At 43.9% G+C, this 20,069-nt stretch overlaps 1 protein-coding gene across 7 annotated transcripts; it reads right to left on the minus strand.

Moving 5' to 3' along the window:
- Positions 1 to 20,023, minus strand: LOC118393474 (terminal uridylyltransferase 4-like). 7 transcript variants are annotated; one of them, XM_035786177.2, is made up of 29 exons: positions 19,919 to 20,023; positions 18,450 to 19,042; positions 18,120 to 18,280; positions 16,692 to 16,820; positions 16,197 to 16,374; positions 15,412 to 15,500; positions 13,050 to 13,101; positions 12,643 to 12,712; positions 12,252 to 12,378; positions 11,818 to 11,937; positions 11,453 to 11,638; positions 10,934 to 11,108; positions 9,275 to 9,843; positions 8,985 to 9,135; positions 8,688 to 8,774; positions 8,472 to 8,575; positions 8,300 to 8,357; positions 8,067 to 8,170; positions 7,689 to 7,892; positions 7,467 to 7,544; positions 7,121 to 7,298; positions 6,989 to 7,036; positions 6,600 to 6,682; positions 6,255 to 6,391; positions 5,825 to 5,985; positions 4,152 to 4,249; positions 3,344 to 3,950; positions 2,826 to 3,002; positions 1 to 566 (listed from the first exon to the last, which is right to left on the minus strand). In XM_035786177.2, exons 2-29 carry the CDS (start codon positions 18,949 to 18,951, stop codon positions 478 to 480), a joined length of 4,722 nt encoding a protein of 1,573 aa, XP_035642070.1. In that variant the 5' UTR covers positions 18,952 to 19,042; positions 19,919 to 20,023; the 3' UTR covers positions 1 to 477. The 7 variants fall into 7 exon arrangements, with proteins under 7 accessions (XP_035642070.1, XP_035642115.1, XP_035642081.1 ...); XM_035786222.2 differs by lacking the exon at positions 19,919 to 20,023 and adding an exon at positions 19,762 to 19,911 and having other exon boundaries at positions 6,276 to 6,391; positions 16,704 to 16,820; XM_035786188.2 differs by lacking the exon at positions 19,919 to 20,023 and adding an exon at positions 19,762 to 19,911 and having other exon boundaries at positions 16,704 to 16,820.
- Between the last annotated feature and the right edge of the window lie 46 nt (positions 20,024 to 20,069).

Consider the following 20,069-nt stretch of genomic DNA (forward strand, 5'->3'; position numbering starts at 1 on the left):
AAATGTTTGATTTAACTTTATTTATTTTTTATGGCTTTGTTTTTTTTCTTATTGTTTTCTTATTTTTTTCCCCCTTACTATAGGTATTTTTGGCACTACATAATTATCTGATAGGAGTGGGCATGTTAAAATGTTGTTTTTTGTTTGAACAAATGTCTATTCAAAGCTTTTATCCTTAAGCAAGCAAAGTATGAACACAGCTAATAAAAATAAAGGATCATTTTCCCTCCTTTACACAAAATAAAAACACTTTTTGGACCCCTTCAGAAATGGGGGTATTAAAATATTTAACATTTGTATTACAAATCAATGTAATGAGACAAAACACGTAAAAACTGTACAAAAATGATAAAATTCATTAAAAAAAGTATTGTGACCAGATGATGAAAAGTTAAGATTATATAGTTTTTGTTTTGTCAGGGTGAAGGACCATAACGCCTAAATGAAAGAAGATGCTATGGGAGCAGAGTTCACAATTCATTTCTTCTGCTGGATGTAGTTGAGATTGACGTGATGTCGTCCGTGGGGGAGGAGCGGGAAATGCTGATTGGGGTGCACCACAGAACCTGGGGCGGGGCCAAGACAAAGAAGGAAGTAAAATTAACTACAGTAGGGGCATTTTTGTAAGATCGAATGGGAGAATTATTTAGAGTAGACCAATCAATGAAGTATTACAAACTATACTAAATGAGAGGTGGATCCGTGGCTTTCCCACCCCACCAGATATGCAATAATTAATTGTATTTTTTAAACGGACACCCGTTCTGAATGGACTCAAAGATAGACCGACCCGTTTCCGAAAAGGACAGTTTGAAACTGACCCAAACAGACCCATGCTGGTTCAGGTTCCGAGACACCCGTTTAGATTCTAAAGAAAGCCATTTAAAATATCCAATTGGGTGCTGCCAGCGCCATCAATAAACAAGCGATGTTGGTCAAATTAACTACAGTTACGTGTCCTTAAAAACTGCCTATAACTAATTATTTAAAAAAAATATTAGTTGTGTTTCGACGTGTAGCGTATGGACTATACTTTGCAATTTTTTTTTTTTTATCTTTAGAGACGAGCTTAGGCCTAGCCCTAGAACAACAGAAAAGATAGGTATGCCGGTGTTGTGCCGAAAATCTCCCCCCTTCTAATTTCCTTAATTTTGTGGCTATCAAGTCAGGATAGGCAACCAAAAATGTATAATTAATTCATGTGTGTTTTATTAAACATGGAGGGAGTAAAATGTTGGCAAGCAATAAACCTTTCAGAACAACTATGGCTGAATTATAATCCATTGACTTTCAAAAATACTAGTCGAATAAGACATGGGAGAGATGACGAATTTTGGCAAAGAGATTTATTTATAGACCAATACAAAAATCAGTAGCGGATTTAGGTACGCGACAAGGGCAGCCGCCCATGGCGGCATCTTGCCGGGGGTAGCACGGGGCGCCCCAGGGGTGTCTGCGCTGACGGGGGGGTTCGCCCAGGGCGCTATACAAGCTAGAACCGCCACATACACTTGAAACAAATAGCCAAACCGAAAACTGCAGACAAAAATGCGTTCTGCTACTAAGATCAGTGAATGTAGGCTAAACTGACAAATGAGTGAAGGGCAGAAATCTCAACTAGCAAGCAAATCGCAGCAATGAAGAACACGGGGGGGATTCTGAGGGGGAGATTTGGCAATACTCCAGCGCCATGTTCCCGACATCTTTTAAATCCTTGTCAGATTACTAAACAGATATAGGCTGATGCGGTAGCTTTATTTCTACATTTTCTATCCAAATGTGTTTTTATAAAGATAAGTATTATAATGTTAGATTAAAGGTGTAACTCCGGTAGGCATAAAACATTCTTCCTCACCTCAAGTTCAACTCTCGGTGTGCACTGCCTTCATAGGTCTGCAGTACCTAAGCCGAATAGGCATACCACACCAAACAATCACAAAAGTTGCTTAACTTTATTAGGATAATATCAAAAGTAAGTCCCTGTTCACTGGGAAAATATGAATATTGCCGCACTAAATTCAATAACAACAAAGGTGACTGCCTACCGCAGGCCTACCCAACAAATGACAGTAATAGGTTAATGCTATTTCTTTTACAACAGGCCTACTTTTAGCCTTAAACTAAATACATAGCACAAAAATATAGATACGTTTTCGTTGACAAAAAATGTTCAACAAAATAAAACACTTTTTGCATTGGTAATTTAAAGAACTGGTTTAGATATTTAAAATAGACCTACAATAGTAATAAATAAACAATAATGGACTGGACGATAAATGAAAATAAATAAGGGAGAAATATGCATCAAACCTGAATAGCGAATTGCACACAGTCCATTTGGCTGTGCCAACATTTTTCTCATATTTGTCAACTACAATATCACAACTTGTCCCTGAGGACGTTCCCCTTGTCGACTTCTTTTCACTTTTCTCTTTCTCCTCTAACTTTCATTATACTTCAATGAAAAAGGACTCAATCTTCACGATCAACAGTAGACAACGGGTAATTAACAGAAGACAAGGGTAATCAACAGTAGACAAGGGTAATCAACAGTAGACAAGGGTAATTAACAGTAGACAAGGGTAATTAACAGTAGACAAGGGTAATTAACAGTAGACGGGTCCAAATCGGGACCAACGGTAATACATTTTAATTGCACATACCTGGTACCCGTGACAATTACGTCAGACCCGACCCAGATCCGAGCCAAAAGTCAGATTTTAGGGCCAGGACCCGATTGGGTCCCGGGTCAGATCTCGGGATTTCAGGTCTGTTGAAACCATGAAGACCTCTAATTCACATCTCTCTGTCGCAGAGCCTCTTACCTTGGGACATGAAGGGTTTGCCGGGTTGTGGGTAGCCCCCGTTGCCCTGCTGGATGAAGTTCTGTGGCATGCGGTAAGGCCAGGACGGGGACAGGGAGTAGTGGGCCGCATTGCTGTGCTCCCAGGTCCTAGATCCCTGCTGGCTCACACCCCCAAACTGGGTCTTGTAGCCTGGGTCTACAGGGAAAGGGAGGTCTTTAAATTTGGTCCACAAAACATAAATGGAAAATTTAAACAAGAAACTGCTCAGCCAACCACAATAATTTGATATCATCCTTCTGACCCAGCACCAGTTGAAGTGCACAGTGAATTAAGTGTGTAGCTCAAAACCACTGGTGTCTCTTACCTGACCACACAATCAGCACAGTTAACAAGGAAACAGACAGTTACTGCTAAAGACAAGGACAGAATCTGACCAGTTAGTCAGACAAACAAACGAAGACAGACTGTTCTGACAACTAGCAGAGACAGAAAGAGCAGAGACAGAAAGAGCCCAGACAGAGACACCCAGTGTGTACCTGACTTCCCCACAGTGCCGTTAGCCACCATTGCCCCCTGTTGTGCCAGGTGGTTGTGCCAGTGCCTGTCCCGTCCCTGCCCTCCTCCCAGGCCCATGGGCCTCCCCGCCGGCTGGGCGAAGATGATGCTAGGGTCGTTTAGGTTCATAGGGCTAGGGCTGCCACCCCCCAAAGAGCCCCCTGGCCCTGTGTTCCCATTCCCTGGGCCAGGGGCCTGGCGCAGAGGGAATTTAAGGCCGGGCGGGGAGGGCCCACCAGGGCCACTGGAAGTCTGGAGGATGGGGCCGTGGATGGGCCAGGAGTTGGAGGGGTGGTGGTGTTGGTGATGAGCCTGGTGCCCCTGGGACTGATGAGACTGGTGCTGGTTGTGGTGGGACGGCAGCAGTCCCAGAGCAGTGAGAGCTGCAGAGTGGTGGTACTGGCCCGGGTGGGAGGGAGGGAAGCCAAAGAGAGAAAGGGGAACCTGGGGGTGTTGGGGCTGCTTAGGGGGTCCCACTCCAGCGGAGGTCTTGGAGGAGGAGGATTGGGGGGAGCTGGAGGATTGGCTGGAACCCTGGGAGAACAGGTTGGGCTGGGGGGAGTAGGGCGGAGTTTGGTGGGAATCAGACTGAGGAGGGGGCGGGGGACAGCAGGGTAAGGATGTAGAGGGAAATACAGGAAGGGAAAAATACAGGAAGGGAAAGAGAGAAATCAATTAAAAGGCTTCACCATACATAGAGGTCTGTACTGATAGATAAAGAAGCAAGCTGTAGCATGTTTGAACATGGTTAGGGTGGCTCAGGGAGAGAGACAACAGAGTTGTACTCACACATTCGGAGGGTTGTCTGGTGCGTCCGGGGCGGTCCTGTGGAGGCTGGGGGATGGGGATTGACTGGGAGCTCACCATGGCTTGCACCATGTGGGGAACTGGAGGAAACGGAAGCAAACCATTACATCACTCAGTCATCGAGCCACTGCTGTCCTCTGCTGGGAGGTAGTAGTCATGACAAAACACAGGTCTTTAAATCAACAACTAACATTACATACTGTACATGGGCTACTATACAATACAGGAATGATAAGTTTTAGTTTGAAACGATTCGGTGCCATTCGGTTTGAATACAGAACAAATCGATGCGATTCGATGCAATACGATTCAATATACTAACATTTGTTGCACAAACACATTCATTTTCCATTCTAAATTAAAAATCTGCTGCTGATGGAGCTCATGAGTTGGGACTCTTGGAGCTTGATCTGTCTGAGATTGTTATTTTTTACAAATTAGCTCAGACATACCCAATGAATATATAGCACAACTTTGGATTTCACTCCCATCTCAAAATCAAATGGTTTTAACCGTTTTTACAGATTGATCTTCTCGTCATCTCTAGTTTTGGCCATGCAGTGCGACTCACAAAAGTGATTGCTGGCCTCTCGAGTGGAGCAGTGGTCTAAGTCACTGTATCGCAATGCTAGCTGTGCCACTAGAGATTCTGGGTTTGAATCCAGGCTGTTGCAGCCGCCCGCGACCGGGAGACCCATGGGGGGGCGCACAATTGGCCCAGCGTCGTCCGGGTTAGGGGAGGGTTTGGCCGATAGGGATGTCCTTGTCCCATCGCGCACTAGCGACTCCTGTAGCAGGCCAAGCGCATGCACGCTGACACGGTCGCCAGGTGTACGGTGTTTCCTCCGACACATTGGTGTGGCTGGCTTCCCGGTTAAGTGGGCATTGTGTCAAGAAGCAGTGGGGCTTGGTTAGGTTTCAGAGAACGCACGGCTCTCGACCTTCGCCTCTCCTGAGTCCGTATGGGAGTTGCAGCGATGAGACAAGACTAACTACTAATTGGAGACCACGGAATTGGGGAGCAAACGGGGTAAAAAAAATATATATTTATAAAAAGTGATAGCCGTCCTCGTTATGAAATAATTAACTTCACACTGATTGTTCGAAGCAAAACTACCAAAAATATTGCTGATGGTGAACCTGAATAATCAAAATAAACTCCATTTTAAGCCCTGTTCAGCAGGTAGGCCAACAGCCACTTGTCTCTCCGATAGCTTACTTTTATTCCAGTAAATCAGCTCACAGATGACAACCTAAATGACATCTGACTGATGCATGCTACATTTGGATCGGTTTAGGGTCCGCAGACCGATACACTTGTATCTTAAACATTTGAATTGGGGACCAATGCGTATCGGTGAATCGTTACATTCCTACCTGAATTTGTCCAAATGAAACTCTTGTTTTGCTCTGTTTGCTTCTCAAATGGTAGACTGTTTACGTAATGAATTCACCCCAGAGGTGTAATTATTAGACCAAGACGGTAGCAAACAGTTGCAAAACCCTTTGCGACAGAAACAGTTTACTCCAAACAGAAAAAGGTTTGGCAACGAAAACAGGAGTTTCTATTCGACAAATTCAGGTATGTCCCTCCCTGTTTAATTTCTGTTTTCTTCCTAGCGGATACACCCTCGATCAGGTGTGTGTGTGTGTACCTAGTCCCACTGCGGCTCTCTGTCTAAGATGACGGTACTCTTGGCAGTCCCTCCGTACGTGACCCATGTCACCACACTGGAAACAGCGACGCTCCCGCAGCTCATGATCATCTCCCTCCTTCACATCCTCCTCTTTCTCGTTCTCCTTCTTCCTCATCCCCCTGTTCAGACAGACACACACAGAGAAGCAGAGGATTAGCTCATTCAAACATGCAGCCACCACTTGACATAGGTTCAAATACTATTATAAATCATTTCAAATACTGTATCTGTGCTTGATTGAGCTCGTCCTTCCAACAGAACCCATGCAACAAAAAGTCTCAAAAGTGCAAAGCCCTCCCACCTGGAATTATTTCAAATAGTATTTGAACCCAGGTCTGTCACACACACACACATACACACACACACGCTAGTTCCGAAAGAAACTCACTGATGTTCTCTCCCAGTGTACCTGCGTCTCTTGGGGCAGTCCTTCATATAATGGCCGATCTTGCCACAGACCCGACAGCACCTGTCATTAGGTGCCAGCTCCCCGTCCGTTAGCACCTTGGAGTCAAAGAAGTAGTACTGCACCACAGAAGAAACAATGTTAGACAAATGGAATAATTTGACATCAACAGTGTACAGCCCGGGCAACAATGCCCATAATTACAACGGGTCTCAGAGTGCGGATCTTGGATCAGGTCCAACCTCTTGTTCATCATCATTTAAAAAAGGCAAAAATGATCCTATATCAGCACTCTGAATACAGCCCTGTATCTAGTGTGTGCCGTACCGCCTCCAAGCCAGGCTGGGGGTAGAAGGGAGTACCAAACAGCTTCCTGCCGTTGATAAAGGCCTTCATGATGAAGTTAGTCACTAAGGAGAGACAGAGAAGGGGTGTGTTGGGGACCATGATCACTGAACTACTACCTGGAGCACAGACCATAATCACTGACATACTGTGGTAGAAGATACATACTTGGCCTGATAAGGATAACTTAGGAGTAAGGTGGCAAAACTCTCAATAAATTCTGTGATTTTCCAGAAATCCTGGATGGCGTATTCCGGATATCCTGCTCATTATCTCCTGACAACCTCCAACCAGGATTTCGGGTAAACTAGGGAATTTATTGAAAGTTCCTGAAACGTTGCAACCCTATTGAGGACACATAGTTCACTTACTTTTGCGAGAAACTCCAGCACCAAGATTGTGATTCAAGTCAAAGGGATCTAAGGAACAAACAAAAAGTAACCAGTGATCAATCGGTCCTTTCATCATCACAACCATGTGAATGAGAAGGAAAGTTTCACTACCTTCAATAGCGATGCACTTGGAGGTCCACTGCTTCTCGAAGGTGGTGAGTCGTTTCCTCTGGCGGATGCTAATGACATGCTCCTTAAAGTCAAACTCCTCGGTGTAGAACCTGAGTAGGCCCAGCCACAGCTCCCCCACAGACTCACTGTTTTGCTGCAGCTCTGGCAGATGACGACGCTATGAGGGAGGACAAGGGACAGCGAGCTTTATCAGAACTCTTTAATAGAATGCTTTAGACTACAATGACGAGTAAGCAAAACAACAAACGTATTCAAGGTCATCATTTAGGAGAGGCAGGTGTGTGTAGGATTTGCTACATTCAGTTGCGTTGATGAATTAACTCACCAGTTCCTCGAGGTCATCACAGAAGAAGGCATTCCAACCATCCACCATCCTCTGTGGTACAGTATGTCCGTCAAAGACCTAAGGAACAGGTGGACATTGGGTTATTTCCTAAAGCTTTTACAAAGACTGAGTGGCTTCTGTTGGTGTCAGCTAAATCCACACTGACTGGCTATAACAGGATGGACCTGTAACAAGGGTTAGCAGAGGGTAAGTGAACAGTACCTCTTGGAGAACAGGGATGACGGGGGGCTTTCTCTGCTGCAGGAAGTAGAGCACCATGAGGATGTATGCATAGGACGACAGACTTCCTCTGGACGCGTCACCTATGTCGCAGCGCTTCGCAAACACCTTCATGGTGTATCCCAGGAACTGCACGCGCGGGTCTAGAGCCGCGTAGGTAGCCAGCATTCTGGTGTTGTGTTGAGCCTGAAAGAGGAGCGACACCAATGAATCCATACAGATGGATAGTACACAATCACTGATTACACAGCAACTTAGCTTGACATACAAAGGACATGTTACCCAATGATAGTACTCTGTCCCTTACCAGTCCTTGTTATGGCTATCTGTAACGTTAAGTAATGATCTCCGTTTACTCACTAGCGTATTGTAGAGGCTGATGTCTGCCTCCAGTCCGCTCGGTCTGTGTTCAAACTTCACAATCGGCACTTTGGCTGTCGTAATAGGCAGGATGTTCCTCAGACCTGACAGAGGAAAACACAGGTCATCAATCACCAAGTCACAAAATATGACAGTCTGCATTCATAACAAATAGTCAAACCACACATCCTGAAAGGGGTCAATGTAATGTGCTATGAAAGAACCTCTTTTACCTGCGTGTTTCTTTAGCACCTTGGCTAGGTCTTCGATGATCTCTTTGCAGTTCAACTTCTGTTGAGTAGAGGGATAGACAGATATACATCTCAGAATGACTGGGGAGTCAAAGACCTGCGGGAATGAGTTTCAATATTCAAAATGGACACCAATCACAGTGAGCCCACGTACCTCTCCGGTGTCGTGGCCCTCCAAGGTCATGCAGATGTCCAGGTCACTGTCACGGAAACCAAAGCCGTTCTTGGAGGAGCCAAACAAACACAGCTGGGCCTCGTCTGTGTGATGATATCATAGATGTTTATAATACCGAGGTTGTACTACAGGATGTAGGTAACTTCCATATTCTTGTGAACTGCTGTTACATATGCAATTTAGTTCTGTACGTACCATTGTATTCCTTTCGTATAAACCTCTCCAGACTACTCATGACCTGCTCTCTCTTCTGCTGCTCTCCAAGAGAGGGGGACAGCTCATCTACAAACAATCAGAAAAAGTATATTTAACGTGTTTGAGTATTCCTATTTGTGCATGTGAAGTCTATATATACAGGTTTTACCAGTGTAGTGTTCAAGACATGTCTTAGCTCTATAATATAGAAGATCTGCTTGGACAAAATCTGGACATAATCACTCAAACAAACTCCTTCCAAGACAGCAGAATGATGTTAAGCAGTAAATGACTTACGGTAGCAGAGTCTACAAAGGCCATCCAGGATGTCTCTGAAGCGACCGGTCATGGGAGGCAGCGGTTTGAGCTCGATCTTCTTGAAGTCCTCAGGACAATCGTCCTTCAGATGGCCATCTCTCTTACAGATGCTGCACACGACTGTAGGAGGCTGCAGAGAAAATAAATAAAGATAATTAAGCAAAGCCTGTGAACTTAATTCTGGAACTTACACTAAACTTCTGTCAAAGCAAGTCTAGAATTTTCATTATCCAATTCAAAACAATCAAAAAAGCATTTTGTACAGGTACCTTTCCTCCTGTGAAGATCATCCTGTCAAATATATAATGCAGGTCCTCTGGTGGAATATGTCCCTGCATCTTAAACACAGGCTTAACTTCCTCTTCCCCCTCTTCATCACTGTCCAGCAGGCCGTTCTGGGGCGAGGGGGAGGCGGAGGAATACTCCAGGGTAGCGCCAGGCTCAGCTCCAATCCCATCTGTAGAACTGTACCCCTCACTGAGGACCAAGTCCATAAGGCCAGCGTTTAATGCCCGCTCTGCTCCAACCTCTTCATCACTTTCAAACTCATCATCCTCCATCTGTCCTGTCTCAGAGCTCAGACTGTTCCCTTCTTTCCCATTGCGCTCTCCACCTCCACTCTTCTCAGCCACCTCTTCTCCCTTTCCGTCTCCTTCCTCCGGTTTCATGTCGCCATGTTTGCATGTCTTCTTGCCTCTCTGGCGCCCTCCTGTGTCCCTGTCCTTGCTCTGCGGGCAGGCAAAGTATTTGTAGGCAGTACGAAAGCGCTCCTGGACGTACTCAAAGACCATCTGACTGTTCAGGCTGCGGGCAACATTCCTCTTCAGGGCAAACGGATCTGAGAAGAAATAGAAGAGGATAAGTTTAAAGGTGGTAAAGCAGTGGTGTGTAGAAACTGACTAAAATAACTAGCCATGAAAAAAAAGTTGATTCTGACTCCACTACATTACTTTAAGCTATTCACACCTAGTAAGTCAGCAGTCTCATTGAGGGAGACAAGTAGAAAGGACAAAAGTGGTAACAATCAAAGGGAGCTAGTCATATAGAAAACAAATCTGACTGTCTGCCATTTAGAATTGTGTGTGGGGGAGTCACATAGAAATAAGAATGAACAGAATGGGCTTGGAACCTCTAACCCTGGCAATTTAACAGGTAAACTCATTGGTACACTCACAATGGCTGTCTAGTATTGTGATGCAATAATTTCCATGGTAAAATAGAATGTTCATTCAAATGATGTTAACTGATGTGGTTCATGCAATTGTATGTATTGTTTGTAATGACATTTGAGTTGAATCACAGCACAAATTGATAGTTACACTTCCTGCTTTGCTCCTATGGGTACACTCACAATGGTTGCCGGTCCACCCATTATGCCATAATTGATTGATCATGTCAGCTCTGTTCATTACATTTCTATCTGCAACATTCTGAATGTTTCAACTCTCAATACTCTGTTCAGTGGTCTCTCTCCCTCTCCCTCCCCAGCCTGTCTGTTCAGTAGTCTCTCCCTCGATGGCCCGCCTGTCTGTTCAGTGGTCCGTCTCCCTCTCCCTCCCCAGCCTGTCTGTTCAGTAGTCTCTCCCTCGATGGCCAGCCTGTCTGTTTTAGTGGTCTCTCTCCCTCAGTCTTACCCTTGATGGCCAACCTGTCTGTTTATTGGTCTCTCTCCCTCAGTCTTACCCTTGATGGCCAACCTGTCTGTTTATTGGTCTCTATCCCTCAGTCTTACCCTTGATGGCCAACCTGTCTGTTTATTGGTCTCTCTCCCTCAGTCTTCCCCTCGATGGCCAACCTGTCTGTTTAGTGGTCTCTCTCCCTCAGTCTTACCCTTGATGGCCAACCTGTCTGTTTATTGGTCTCTCTCCCTCAGTCTTACCCTTAATGGCCAACCTGTCTTTTTAGTGGTCTCTCTCCCTCAGTCTTACCCTCGATGGCCAGCCTTCGTCGGGGCCAGTTCTTCATCTCTCTGGAGAGGAGCTCTTTGAGGCGGATGCTGATGATGCGTTCCTCCAGGGCGAACTCCAGAGTGTAGAACCGAAGCAGCTCCAGCCACAGCTGGCCCAGGGACACCCCCTTACCCAGGTCCAGGGCCAGGCGCGTCTGAGAGGGAGCAGAGCGAGAACAGAGTGAGATGGGACATATGAACGAAGCCTAAGACTACATGGACAGTAACCACAAAGAAAAACAGAGGCACTCAACGCCATAGGTGGCATTGATAAAAAAGTAAATGGACTGGTGTAAGAAATATGGTGAGTAATCAGTCCAGCTAACACACCAATAGAATGCTTTGTAGCACTCCTGAGAAAAGGGGATGCACTCAGTCCTTTGAACTCTGCTTTTAGCACTGCAGAATGTAAACATATTACAATATGCAGTCATATCATTTCTTAAATGAAAAAACTTTATTTGAAAAATAAAATGAAAGCCTTGTCGAGAGTACTCACCATTCCCTCTGTATGCTGGTTCTTCATAGCTGGTTTCTTCTGCTCAGGCTTGACCTTCCCTCCTTCCCCCCTGCCGTCCCCCCGTCCCTCTGTACTGGGGGGCCGGTGCTCCCACCCCACAAATATATCCATCTCTATCCCTGTTAGATGGTACTCATCCACAGCCTTCACATCAAAGCCTTCGATCTGAAATCAAGCACAAAGTTAGAAACAGCATTAACAAAAAACAGCAACAAGCACAGTAAAAACATCTTAAACAAAAGCAAAAAAAATATGACCTGAAAGAAAATGAATCAGTTCAAATGTGTGCAGCAATAGTGGTGACTATTTTAATAAAATATCGACCTGTGTGTGGTGTCACCTACCCAGTAGCCAAAGTAGACAGGAAGGATGGGCTCTCTGCGTTGTTGGAGGAAGAAGATGACCATGAGGGAGAAGGAGTAGGACGGGATTCCCCCTTCTGCCTGGCAGTCAATGTGGCACAACTAGAGGGAAAAACAAGCACACAAACGATAATCTTTATTTAAATCAGGTAAGTCATTAAGAACACATTCTCTCTGGTCAGGGGCTGTCGTTGTCATCAAAACCACTAAAGCGACAATATGCTAAGTTATGTAAAGCAACCATATAATTTACAATGAAATCCACTCTACACATAAATGCTGGTTCAGTCATCAAAGGCCAATACATTTAGTTACATTTGCTATTTCCACTAAAAGCACTAGCGTTAACTAGACAGATGCTATTTATATCATATGCTGGTATCCATAAAATACTATTTTCCCTAGACCAGCCTTACCTTAGCCCAGAGGCGGAAGGCCAGGACCAGAGGCACCAGTCTGGGTTCCAGTCTAGCTAGGGCAGCCAGGTGGTTGGTGGTGAGGCAGGCCACATCATTACCTGCACTCACCTTGCACATCAACCCACTGTGGAGATACAACACACGGATCAGGGTTGTATTCATTAGACACCAAACAGAAGAAAACGTACTGAAGCAGAGATGGGTTACCTGAACTTGTCCAATAAGGAACTCTCATTTTTTATTCTGTTGCAAAATGTTTTGCTATGCTGTACCCAGGTATTAAAAATGCACCCAGGAACAACTAACTCAGAGGATATTTCAAAAAAGTAGTTTGTAAATGGATAACAGTAGAGCTCATAGAAAACAGTAGAATTAACCTTCCACTGACCTGTTGACATCTCTGCAAAACACTACCGGAACTTTGGCGTGAAAGTCAGACTCAACCTCAGAATATTGAGCTGGAAAAAGAAAGGCCAACATTCTTTGACTGCTCCCAAACCCAACACAATTATCTCCTGGCTGGCTACCTAATTTACATAGCTTAACACCTGAAAAGGATTAAACAATCTAATTTATCAAAGGTGTTTGTATTAAAACTACTGTGCATTAGTTCGGATTTCTATTAATTTTCTCATAACCTTCATTCGAGGTGGTTAATATGAGCTCTCCAAGCTAACAAATAACTCAATATAGCTTCTTATGCTGAATTTACAGTCTCTCTCAACACTGCGTGTGTGTGTGTGTGTGTGTGTGTGTGTGTGTGTGTGTGTGTGTGTGTGTGTGTGTTTAGCACACCACTGTTCTTCACGATTTCCAATACTTGTATCAGCACATCTGGTTGAGTCATCTAGAGAGACAAAAACATTAAATACAATATTAAGAGTCAAGGCATCAACATTTATCATATTAAATTCAATCACGTCTTCATAAAGCAGTTTATACATCATCAGCAGCAGTCAAAGTGCTTTTACTGTGACCGCAGCCTAGAACCCAAAGACCTAACAGGAGTGGAGGCAAATCATATTCAGTCCACAGTTCATTTGAGTCCTGTTTTAGAGTCCTGTCTAGGAGTCCTGTCTAACTGATAAATATACCCAATCAGTTAAATCCTATCCAAGACAATCAAGGTGAAAGCGATCAGAGATCATCCGATACAGACTGACAATAAGGCAGTAATGCAAATCAAGGCTGTGTCCCAATAGTCTTGAATAACCTCCTTCCTGTTTCCTACGTTGATTACCACTGATCTTACAATCATTTGACTTGCACCCACATTGCATTTAACACCTGCACACTTCGCATTTACACTCAGTGGCCAATTTATTAGGTAGTGTGTGTCCGATGGGTGCACCTAGTACTGGGTCGGACACACCTTTGCTTCCAGAACAGCCTGAATTCTACGGGCCATTGAATCATTGCTCAATTGGTATCAAGGGACCTAACATGTGTCAGGAAAAAAAAACATTCCACACACCATTACAGCACCACCACCAGCCTGTACTGTTGACACCAGGCAGGATGGGGTCATGGTCTCATGCCGATTTCGACAATCCTGACTCAGGAACCAGGATTCGTTGAACAAGGCACTGTTTCTGCACTCCTCAATTGTCCAGTGTTGATGATTGCATGCCCCCCGGAGCCGCTTCTTCTTGTTTTTAGCTGATAGGAGTGGAACCCGGTGTGGTCGTCCGCTGCAATAGCCCATCCCTGACCAGGACCGACGAGTTGCGCATTCCGAGATGCCGTTCTGCGCCATTTGTGGCCCGACTGTTACCTTGCATGATTCGCCTTTGACCTCTCATCAACAAGCTGTTTTCACCCACAAGACTGCTACTGACAAGATGTTTTTTGTTTGTCGCGCCATTCTCGGTAAACCCTAGACACTGTCATGCGTGAGAAGTCCAGGAGGACGTTTGAGACACTGGAACCGGCACGCATGGCACAGATGACCATACCACACTCAAAGGTCACTTGTTTGGTCTACTAACGTTCAATCGAACAGTAACTGGATGCCCGTCTGCCTGCTTTATATAGCAAGCCAAGCCCACATGACTCACTGTCTGTAGGAGCGAACCATTTTCGTGAACAGGGTGGTGCAGCAAATAAACTGGCAATTGCGTAATTATAATTTGCATTAGTGAGTTGTTAACCTCTCTTGGGTAGGGGGAAGTATTTTCACGTCTGGATGAAAAGCGTGCCTAACGTTACCTGCCTGTTACTCAGGCCCAGAAGCTAGGACATACATATACTTGGTAGATTTGGATAGAAAACTCAAAAGTTTCTAAAACTGTTAAAATAATGTCTGAGTAAAACAGAACTGATATGGCAGGCGAAACCCAGAGGACAAACCATCCAAAAAAAACACTTGTTTTCAATTGCTGTCGTGTTTATGAGGCGAAATCTTCCCAGATTGCAGTTCTAGGGCTTCCACAGTCTTTAAAAATAGTTTCAGGCTGGTTTTTGGAAAAATGAGCTCGAAGTTGTGGTTTTTCTAAGTGGCTCCCATTTTGGCTGTAGTGTTTCCATGCGCATGGATGAAAGCGCGTTCTTTGTTATTTATCTCCGGTAATGAATATATTATTCTCCATCTTAAATGTTATCATTTATTTACATATTAGGTTACCTGAGGTTTGATTATAAACATTGTTTGACTTGTTTGGATAAGTTTATTGGTAACGTTTGGGATTGATTTTGAAGGAGGGAAACCGGTGGATTATTGAATTAAGCGCACCAGCTAAACTGAGTTTCTATGGATATAAAGAATGACTTAATCGAGCAAAATGACCATTTGTGATGTAGCTGGGACCTTTTGGAGTGCCAACAGAAGAAAAACTTCAAAGGTAAGGCATTTATTATATCGCCATTTCTGGCACCTGCCTGGTTAAAAAATGTTTTTCATGCTTTTGTATGCAGGGCGCTGTCCTCAGACAATCGCATGGTGTGCTTTTGCAGTGAAGGCTTTTTGAAATATGACACAGCGGCTGGATTAAAAAGAAATTAAGCTTTATTTTGATGTAAACCTTGTATTTTCATGAATGTTAAATATTTATATTTCTGTCATTTGAATTTCGCGCTCTGCAATTCCACCAGATGTTGGCCAGGTGAGACGCTACCGTCCCACCTGCCCATAAGAAGTTAAGAAACAGACAAGACTTACAGTGGAGGGGTAGGTGACGTCAATGTTGATGTCACTTGTCTTGAAGGCAAATCGGGTGAGACAGGAGCCGTAGAGGCGGAGGGCGCAAACTGAAAAGAAAAATAACAGCAACAAAAGCCATTAATTAACCAGGGATCTATTGATACCATACATTAACCAGGGATATACTCATACCATTCATTAACCAGGGATCTATTCATACCATACATTAAACACTATTCTATTCATGCCATACATTCAACAGGATTTAATTCATACCATTTCCCTACTATTGCATTTTATTTGTTTATTGCCACCCTGGGAACCTTTGCCACTCCTGTAAGCAGATACTTACAATAAGCTACTTTCAACCATCTAGACATGGCAGATGAACAGTCTAGATGATAGGAAGGAGACAGGAGGATAGAAATACTTTACACAATTTTGCCTACCTCATCCCCATACTGTTTACATTTATTTACTTTTCTGCTCTTTTGCACACCAGTATCTCTACCTGCACATGACCATCTGATCATTTATCACCCCTGTGTTAATCTGCAAAATTGTAATTATTCGTCTACCTCCTCATGCCTTTTGCACATAATGTATATAGACTCTTTTTTTTCTGTGTTACTGACTTGTTAATTGTTTACTCCATGTGTAACTCTGTGTTGTCTGTTCACACTGCTATGCTTTATCTTGGCCAGGTCGCAGTTGCAAATGAGAACTTGTTCTCAACTAGCCTACTTGGTTAAATAAAGGAGAAATAAAAATACATTTAAAAAAAATAAAAACAACTAGGTTACCTGAGAGGTGCTGCTGGATGATGATCTCCATCCTGGTGACCACTTCCTTTCGCATCAGGAAGTCCTGGTCAGAGATACCATGTTGTTGGGTGACCTGAAGGACGGCTGCGTCCACGGCTCTGAGCTGGGCTGGGGAGGGGGCAGGCAGCGCACGCAGCTCGTTCTCCTCCTGCTTCTCCTAAACACATCACAGGGGAGAGAGACAAAGTCAGGGTGAATCCAAATCCCCTCTAATGGCACTGTCTAATTGATTGGAGAGAATGTGGACGGAATTTGGGGTTTGGGGGAGATACAAAATGGCCGACGTAGGCTTAGGAAGCCGCAAAATAGTACGAATGTATACAGATACACCAAAAAGGTCCACCTCAATTAACCACTTCCACTTCTGAAATAACAAAGTTGGAAATAACAGCCTAGGATTTTCTTTCGAGTTACAGTACATATCAGTTGTTGGAGAACATGACAATTATGACAAAATAAATAAAAGTTGCTAACTTTTTCTCTCACCATGATGCTCTTCTTGTGTCTCTTTTCCTTGATGTGTTTGTGTGCCCCCTGTATGTTCTCTATGTGTATTGAACATAGCTTGCATAGGTACTGGAAGTTAGGGTACTCTGGAGACCGCTGTAGAGACAGAAAGCAGTGAAACCAATTATATATGTGAGAGACCAGTCACTGATAGTGCGCCTCACTGTACACATACAAATTATTTATTTTTTAAACCCCTCGGCGATGTGTTGAACTGTTGACTATTAACATTGTTATTGTTTTTCCTGGTGGAGGGTTCTCAGCAACAAACAACAAGTTGATAAGACATCTGACCTAAGAAGTTGCCTTAAAATGTAAAGTTGTGTCCACAAATTCTAGTCAACTGTTACAGACAACACAGTGGCTTCAGGAAGTATTCACACCTTGACTTTTTCCACATTTTGTTGCGTTATAATCAGAATTTAAAATGGATTTAATTGAGATTTTGTGCCACTGATCCATACACAATATCCCACAATAATCAAAGTGGATTTCTTCAAAGAACTGTTTACAAATTAATAAAAAAACTCAAAGCTGAAATGTATTGACTCAATAAGTATGAAAAGAATGAGAAAAATATTCCGAAGCATGCATCCTGTTTGCAATATGGCATTAAAGTTACACTGCAAGCTTTTTGTCCTGAATACAAAGCATTGTGTATGGGAAAAACACAACACATCACCGAGTACCAGTCTTCATATTTTCAAGCATGGTGGTGGCTGCATCACGTTATGGATATGCTTGTCACCTGCATGGACTAGAGAGTTTTTTAAGGATAAAAATAAATAGAAGAGCTAAGCACAGGCAAAATCCTAGAGGAAAACATGGGTCAGTCAACTTTCCAACAGAAACGAGCGGACAAATTCACCTTTCAGCAGGATAATAACTGAAAACTCAAGGTCAAATATATTGCTAAGCTAACAAAAAGATGACAGTGAATGTTCCTGAGTGGCCTAGTTACAGTTTTGAATTACATCTGCTTGAAAATCTATGGCAAGGCTAAAATGGCTTCCTAGCAAATATCAACAACCAACTCGACAGAGCTTGAAGTGTTTAAACAATCCAGGTGTGTGAAGCTCTTAGAGACTTACCCAGAAAGACTCACAGCTGTAATCGCTGCCAAAAGTGATTCCAACATCTATTGACTCACGGGGTTCAATACTTATCTAATCACGGATTATTAGCATTTACTAATCTTTAAAACATGTTTAAAAAATCTTCCACTTTGACGTGAGTATTTTGTGCACATCATTGACAAAAAAAAAAGACAACTACATCAATTTTAATCCCAATTTGTAACAAAATGTGGAAAAAATTAAGGGGTGTTAATACTTTCTGAAGGCACTGTAAATACAGGCAACTGATAAACTGAAGTAACTTATGTTCTCGCCTCACCTTGACCAGTCTGTGTATGTAGTCTCTGTACAGGCGATCTTCAGCCTGTCTGAGACCCAGCTTCTGCTCAGAGGTCATGTTCCTCCCATGACCCTCTTCATTGACCGCTGACCCCTCCACAGCAGGTTGCCCTGTCTCCAACACAGCACTGGCCTTCACACCTGAAAACACAGACAAACCAACTCTTCACTTACAGTCAGCATGTAGATAACACATTTTATGACCAGGAAGTGTTTATATAACAACAACGAAAACTGCAACAGGACATATTGTAGCAGCAAATGGCTCAAACATGAAACAGTTATGTAGCTAAAGTATAGAATAACGCACCAGGTGACTTCTCCTTCAACGGCCCCATCTTGGGGGTCTTGGTCTGTGCAGTAAGGACTTCGTCAGATGAGTTGGACACCGTACCTGCCCCTGTGTCTCTCCCTCCACCAGCCGGACTCCTGTCTGAAGCCACCATGGGCCTAGCATCACCCCCCTGCCAAGCCTGCTGCTGGCCTCCCAGTCCCACCTTCCCCTTCCTCCTCTCCCCAGAGCTGGTCCTCCCAGTCAGCCTGCGTGGCTTCCCTCTCCCTGGGTCCTGAGGGCTGGCCGTGGAGGCTCTGCCTGTCCCACGGTTACTGCCTTGGTCCTTATGGTCCTCCCTGGCTGTGGTGATGTTCTCCTTGCTCCGGCAGGCAGTGCCAGGCTTGGGGCCAGACCCCTCTCTCTGTGTCGCTGGAGCCTCTTTCAGGGACCTGGAGCTGGTGGAGGATGGAGCTGTGGCTCCCCTGTCCTCATTGCGTGAGGGCTTGATTAATTTTAGGGGGCTTTTTGATTCCTCCATGCCACGATCCAGTCCTCTCCCTTACCCAGGCTGAAGAGAACAAACTACTACTCTGTATTGAGGATGGGGAGGCAGCTAGTTCAATGAAACTCTGAAGAGATGAAAGTCATACATTTTTGGCATTACTTACATTGATATTAAAAGAACAATAGCCTAAACTATTCATAGACACTCAATACTATCAAAACATATCATATTGAACTAATTCTGCATCTGCTAGGAATAACTGAGAAAGTAGCCAGTGGCAAAACATTTAGCTTGCAATGAAGCCACAAAGGCCTGATCAAAACAAATACATCCTAGTTATGGACACATGGGTTACAGTAGTTAGACCAGAGCATAAAGGGTAGTAATAGAACTTGCGAATTTTATTGCAAATATACATTATTACGATATAACGAAGAGTGGCTAGCTGAGAAAAAAACCTAGGCTGAAGCACTTGTGTTTGTTATGAAACGAAACCAACCCACAATATACTGCAAGGGCCTTCTCGCGGAGCGAGACACACTGCAGATGGAAACAAACGGGGCAAGTGACATTTAAAATAACAGCTAGACAAATAAATACCGTGCAGCTAGAGCAGACTTGTTAGCTACCTGACAAATGTTTGTATTTGATAACGGAAGCTAACTAGCCACCTCGTAAATCGAAGTACCTGATAAATGGCTAGCTAGCAAGTTAGCCATCTATCCGCTAGCTGGCCAGCGGCTGGTAAGCCTTTCTATAAAGTGTTTGACTAGCCACCCGACCCTATACAACTGACACACGACAAAAGCACCAGAACATGAAAAATAATATACAATGCCTTACTGTAACATGCAGATTTTAGCTCTAAAATGCGTCTAATTTCTCTTAATCTTCCTGCTCAGTATTTTGTTGTTTTCATTCACGGATCAAAACCATTGCGGTATGATCAAAACAGCACCATAGACGCCATGTTAATTCTTGCATAGGGCATTGTGGGTACCTTTATTGAATGTAGGTGTATCAAAGAATATGGATATACTGACAAGAAACTTGTCTAACCGCCCTAACAATGGGAGTCGGCACCTCGGGCTGTCTTCCTCCCGCCTATCTTTCTTTGGATTGGTGCATACATCTCATTATTTTTAATACTT

The sequence above is a fragment of the Oncorhynchus keta genome, chromosome 1 (assembly GCF_023373465.1).
Source record: "Oncorhynchus keta strain PuntledgeMale-10-30-2019 chromosome 1, Oket_V2, whole genome shotgun sequence".
Classification (NCBI taxonomy): Eukaryota; Metazoa; Chordata; class Actinopteri; order Salmoniformes; family Salmonidae; genus Oncorhynchus; species Oncorhynchus keta.

What these genes read in the sequence shown, in the direction of transcription:
- LOC118393474 (XM_035786177.2), bottom strand. Translation starts at nt 18,951, where the DNA reads ATGGAGGAATCAAAAAGCCCCCTAAAATTAATCAAGCCCTCACGCAAT. An exon ending in TTTTGCAGAGATGTCAACAG is followed by an intron (nt 12,379 to 12,642) that starts GTCAGTGGAAGG and finishes GTATCTCCACAG; the next exon opens with TGGGTTGATGTGCAAGGTGA. An exon ending in TATACGAAAGGAATACAATG is followed by an intron (nt 8,576 to 8,687) that starts GTACGTACAGAA and finishes ATCATCACACAG; the next exon opens with ACGAGGCCCAGCTGTGTTTG.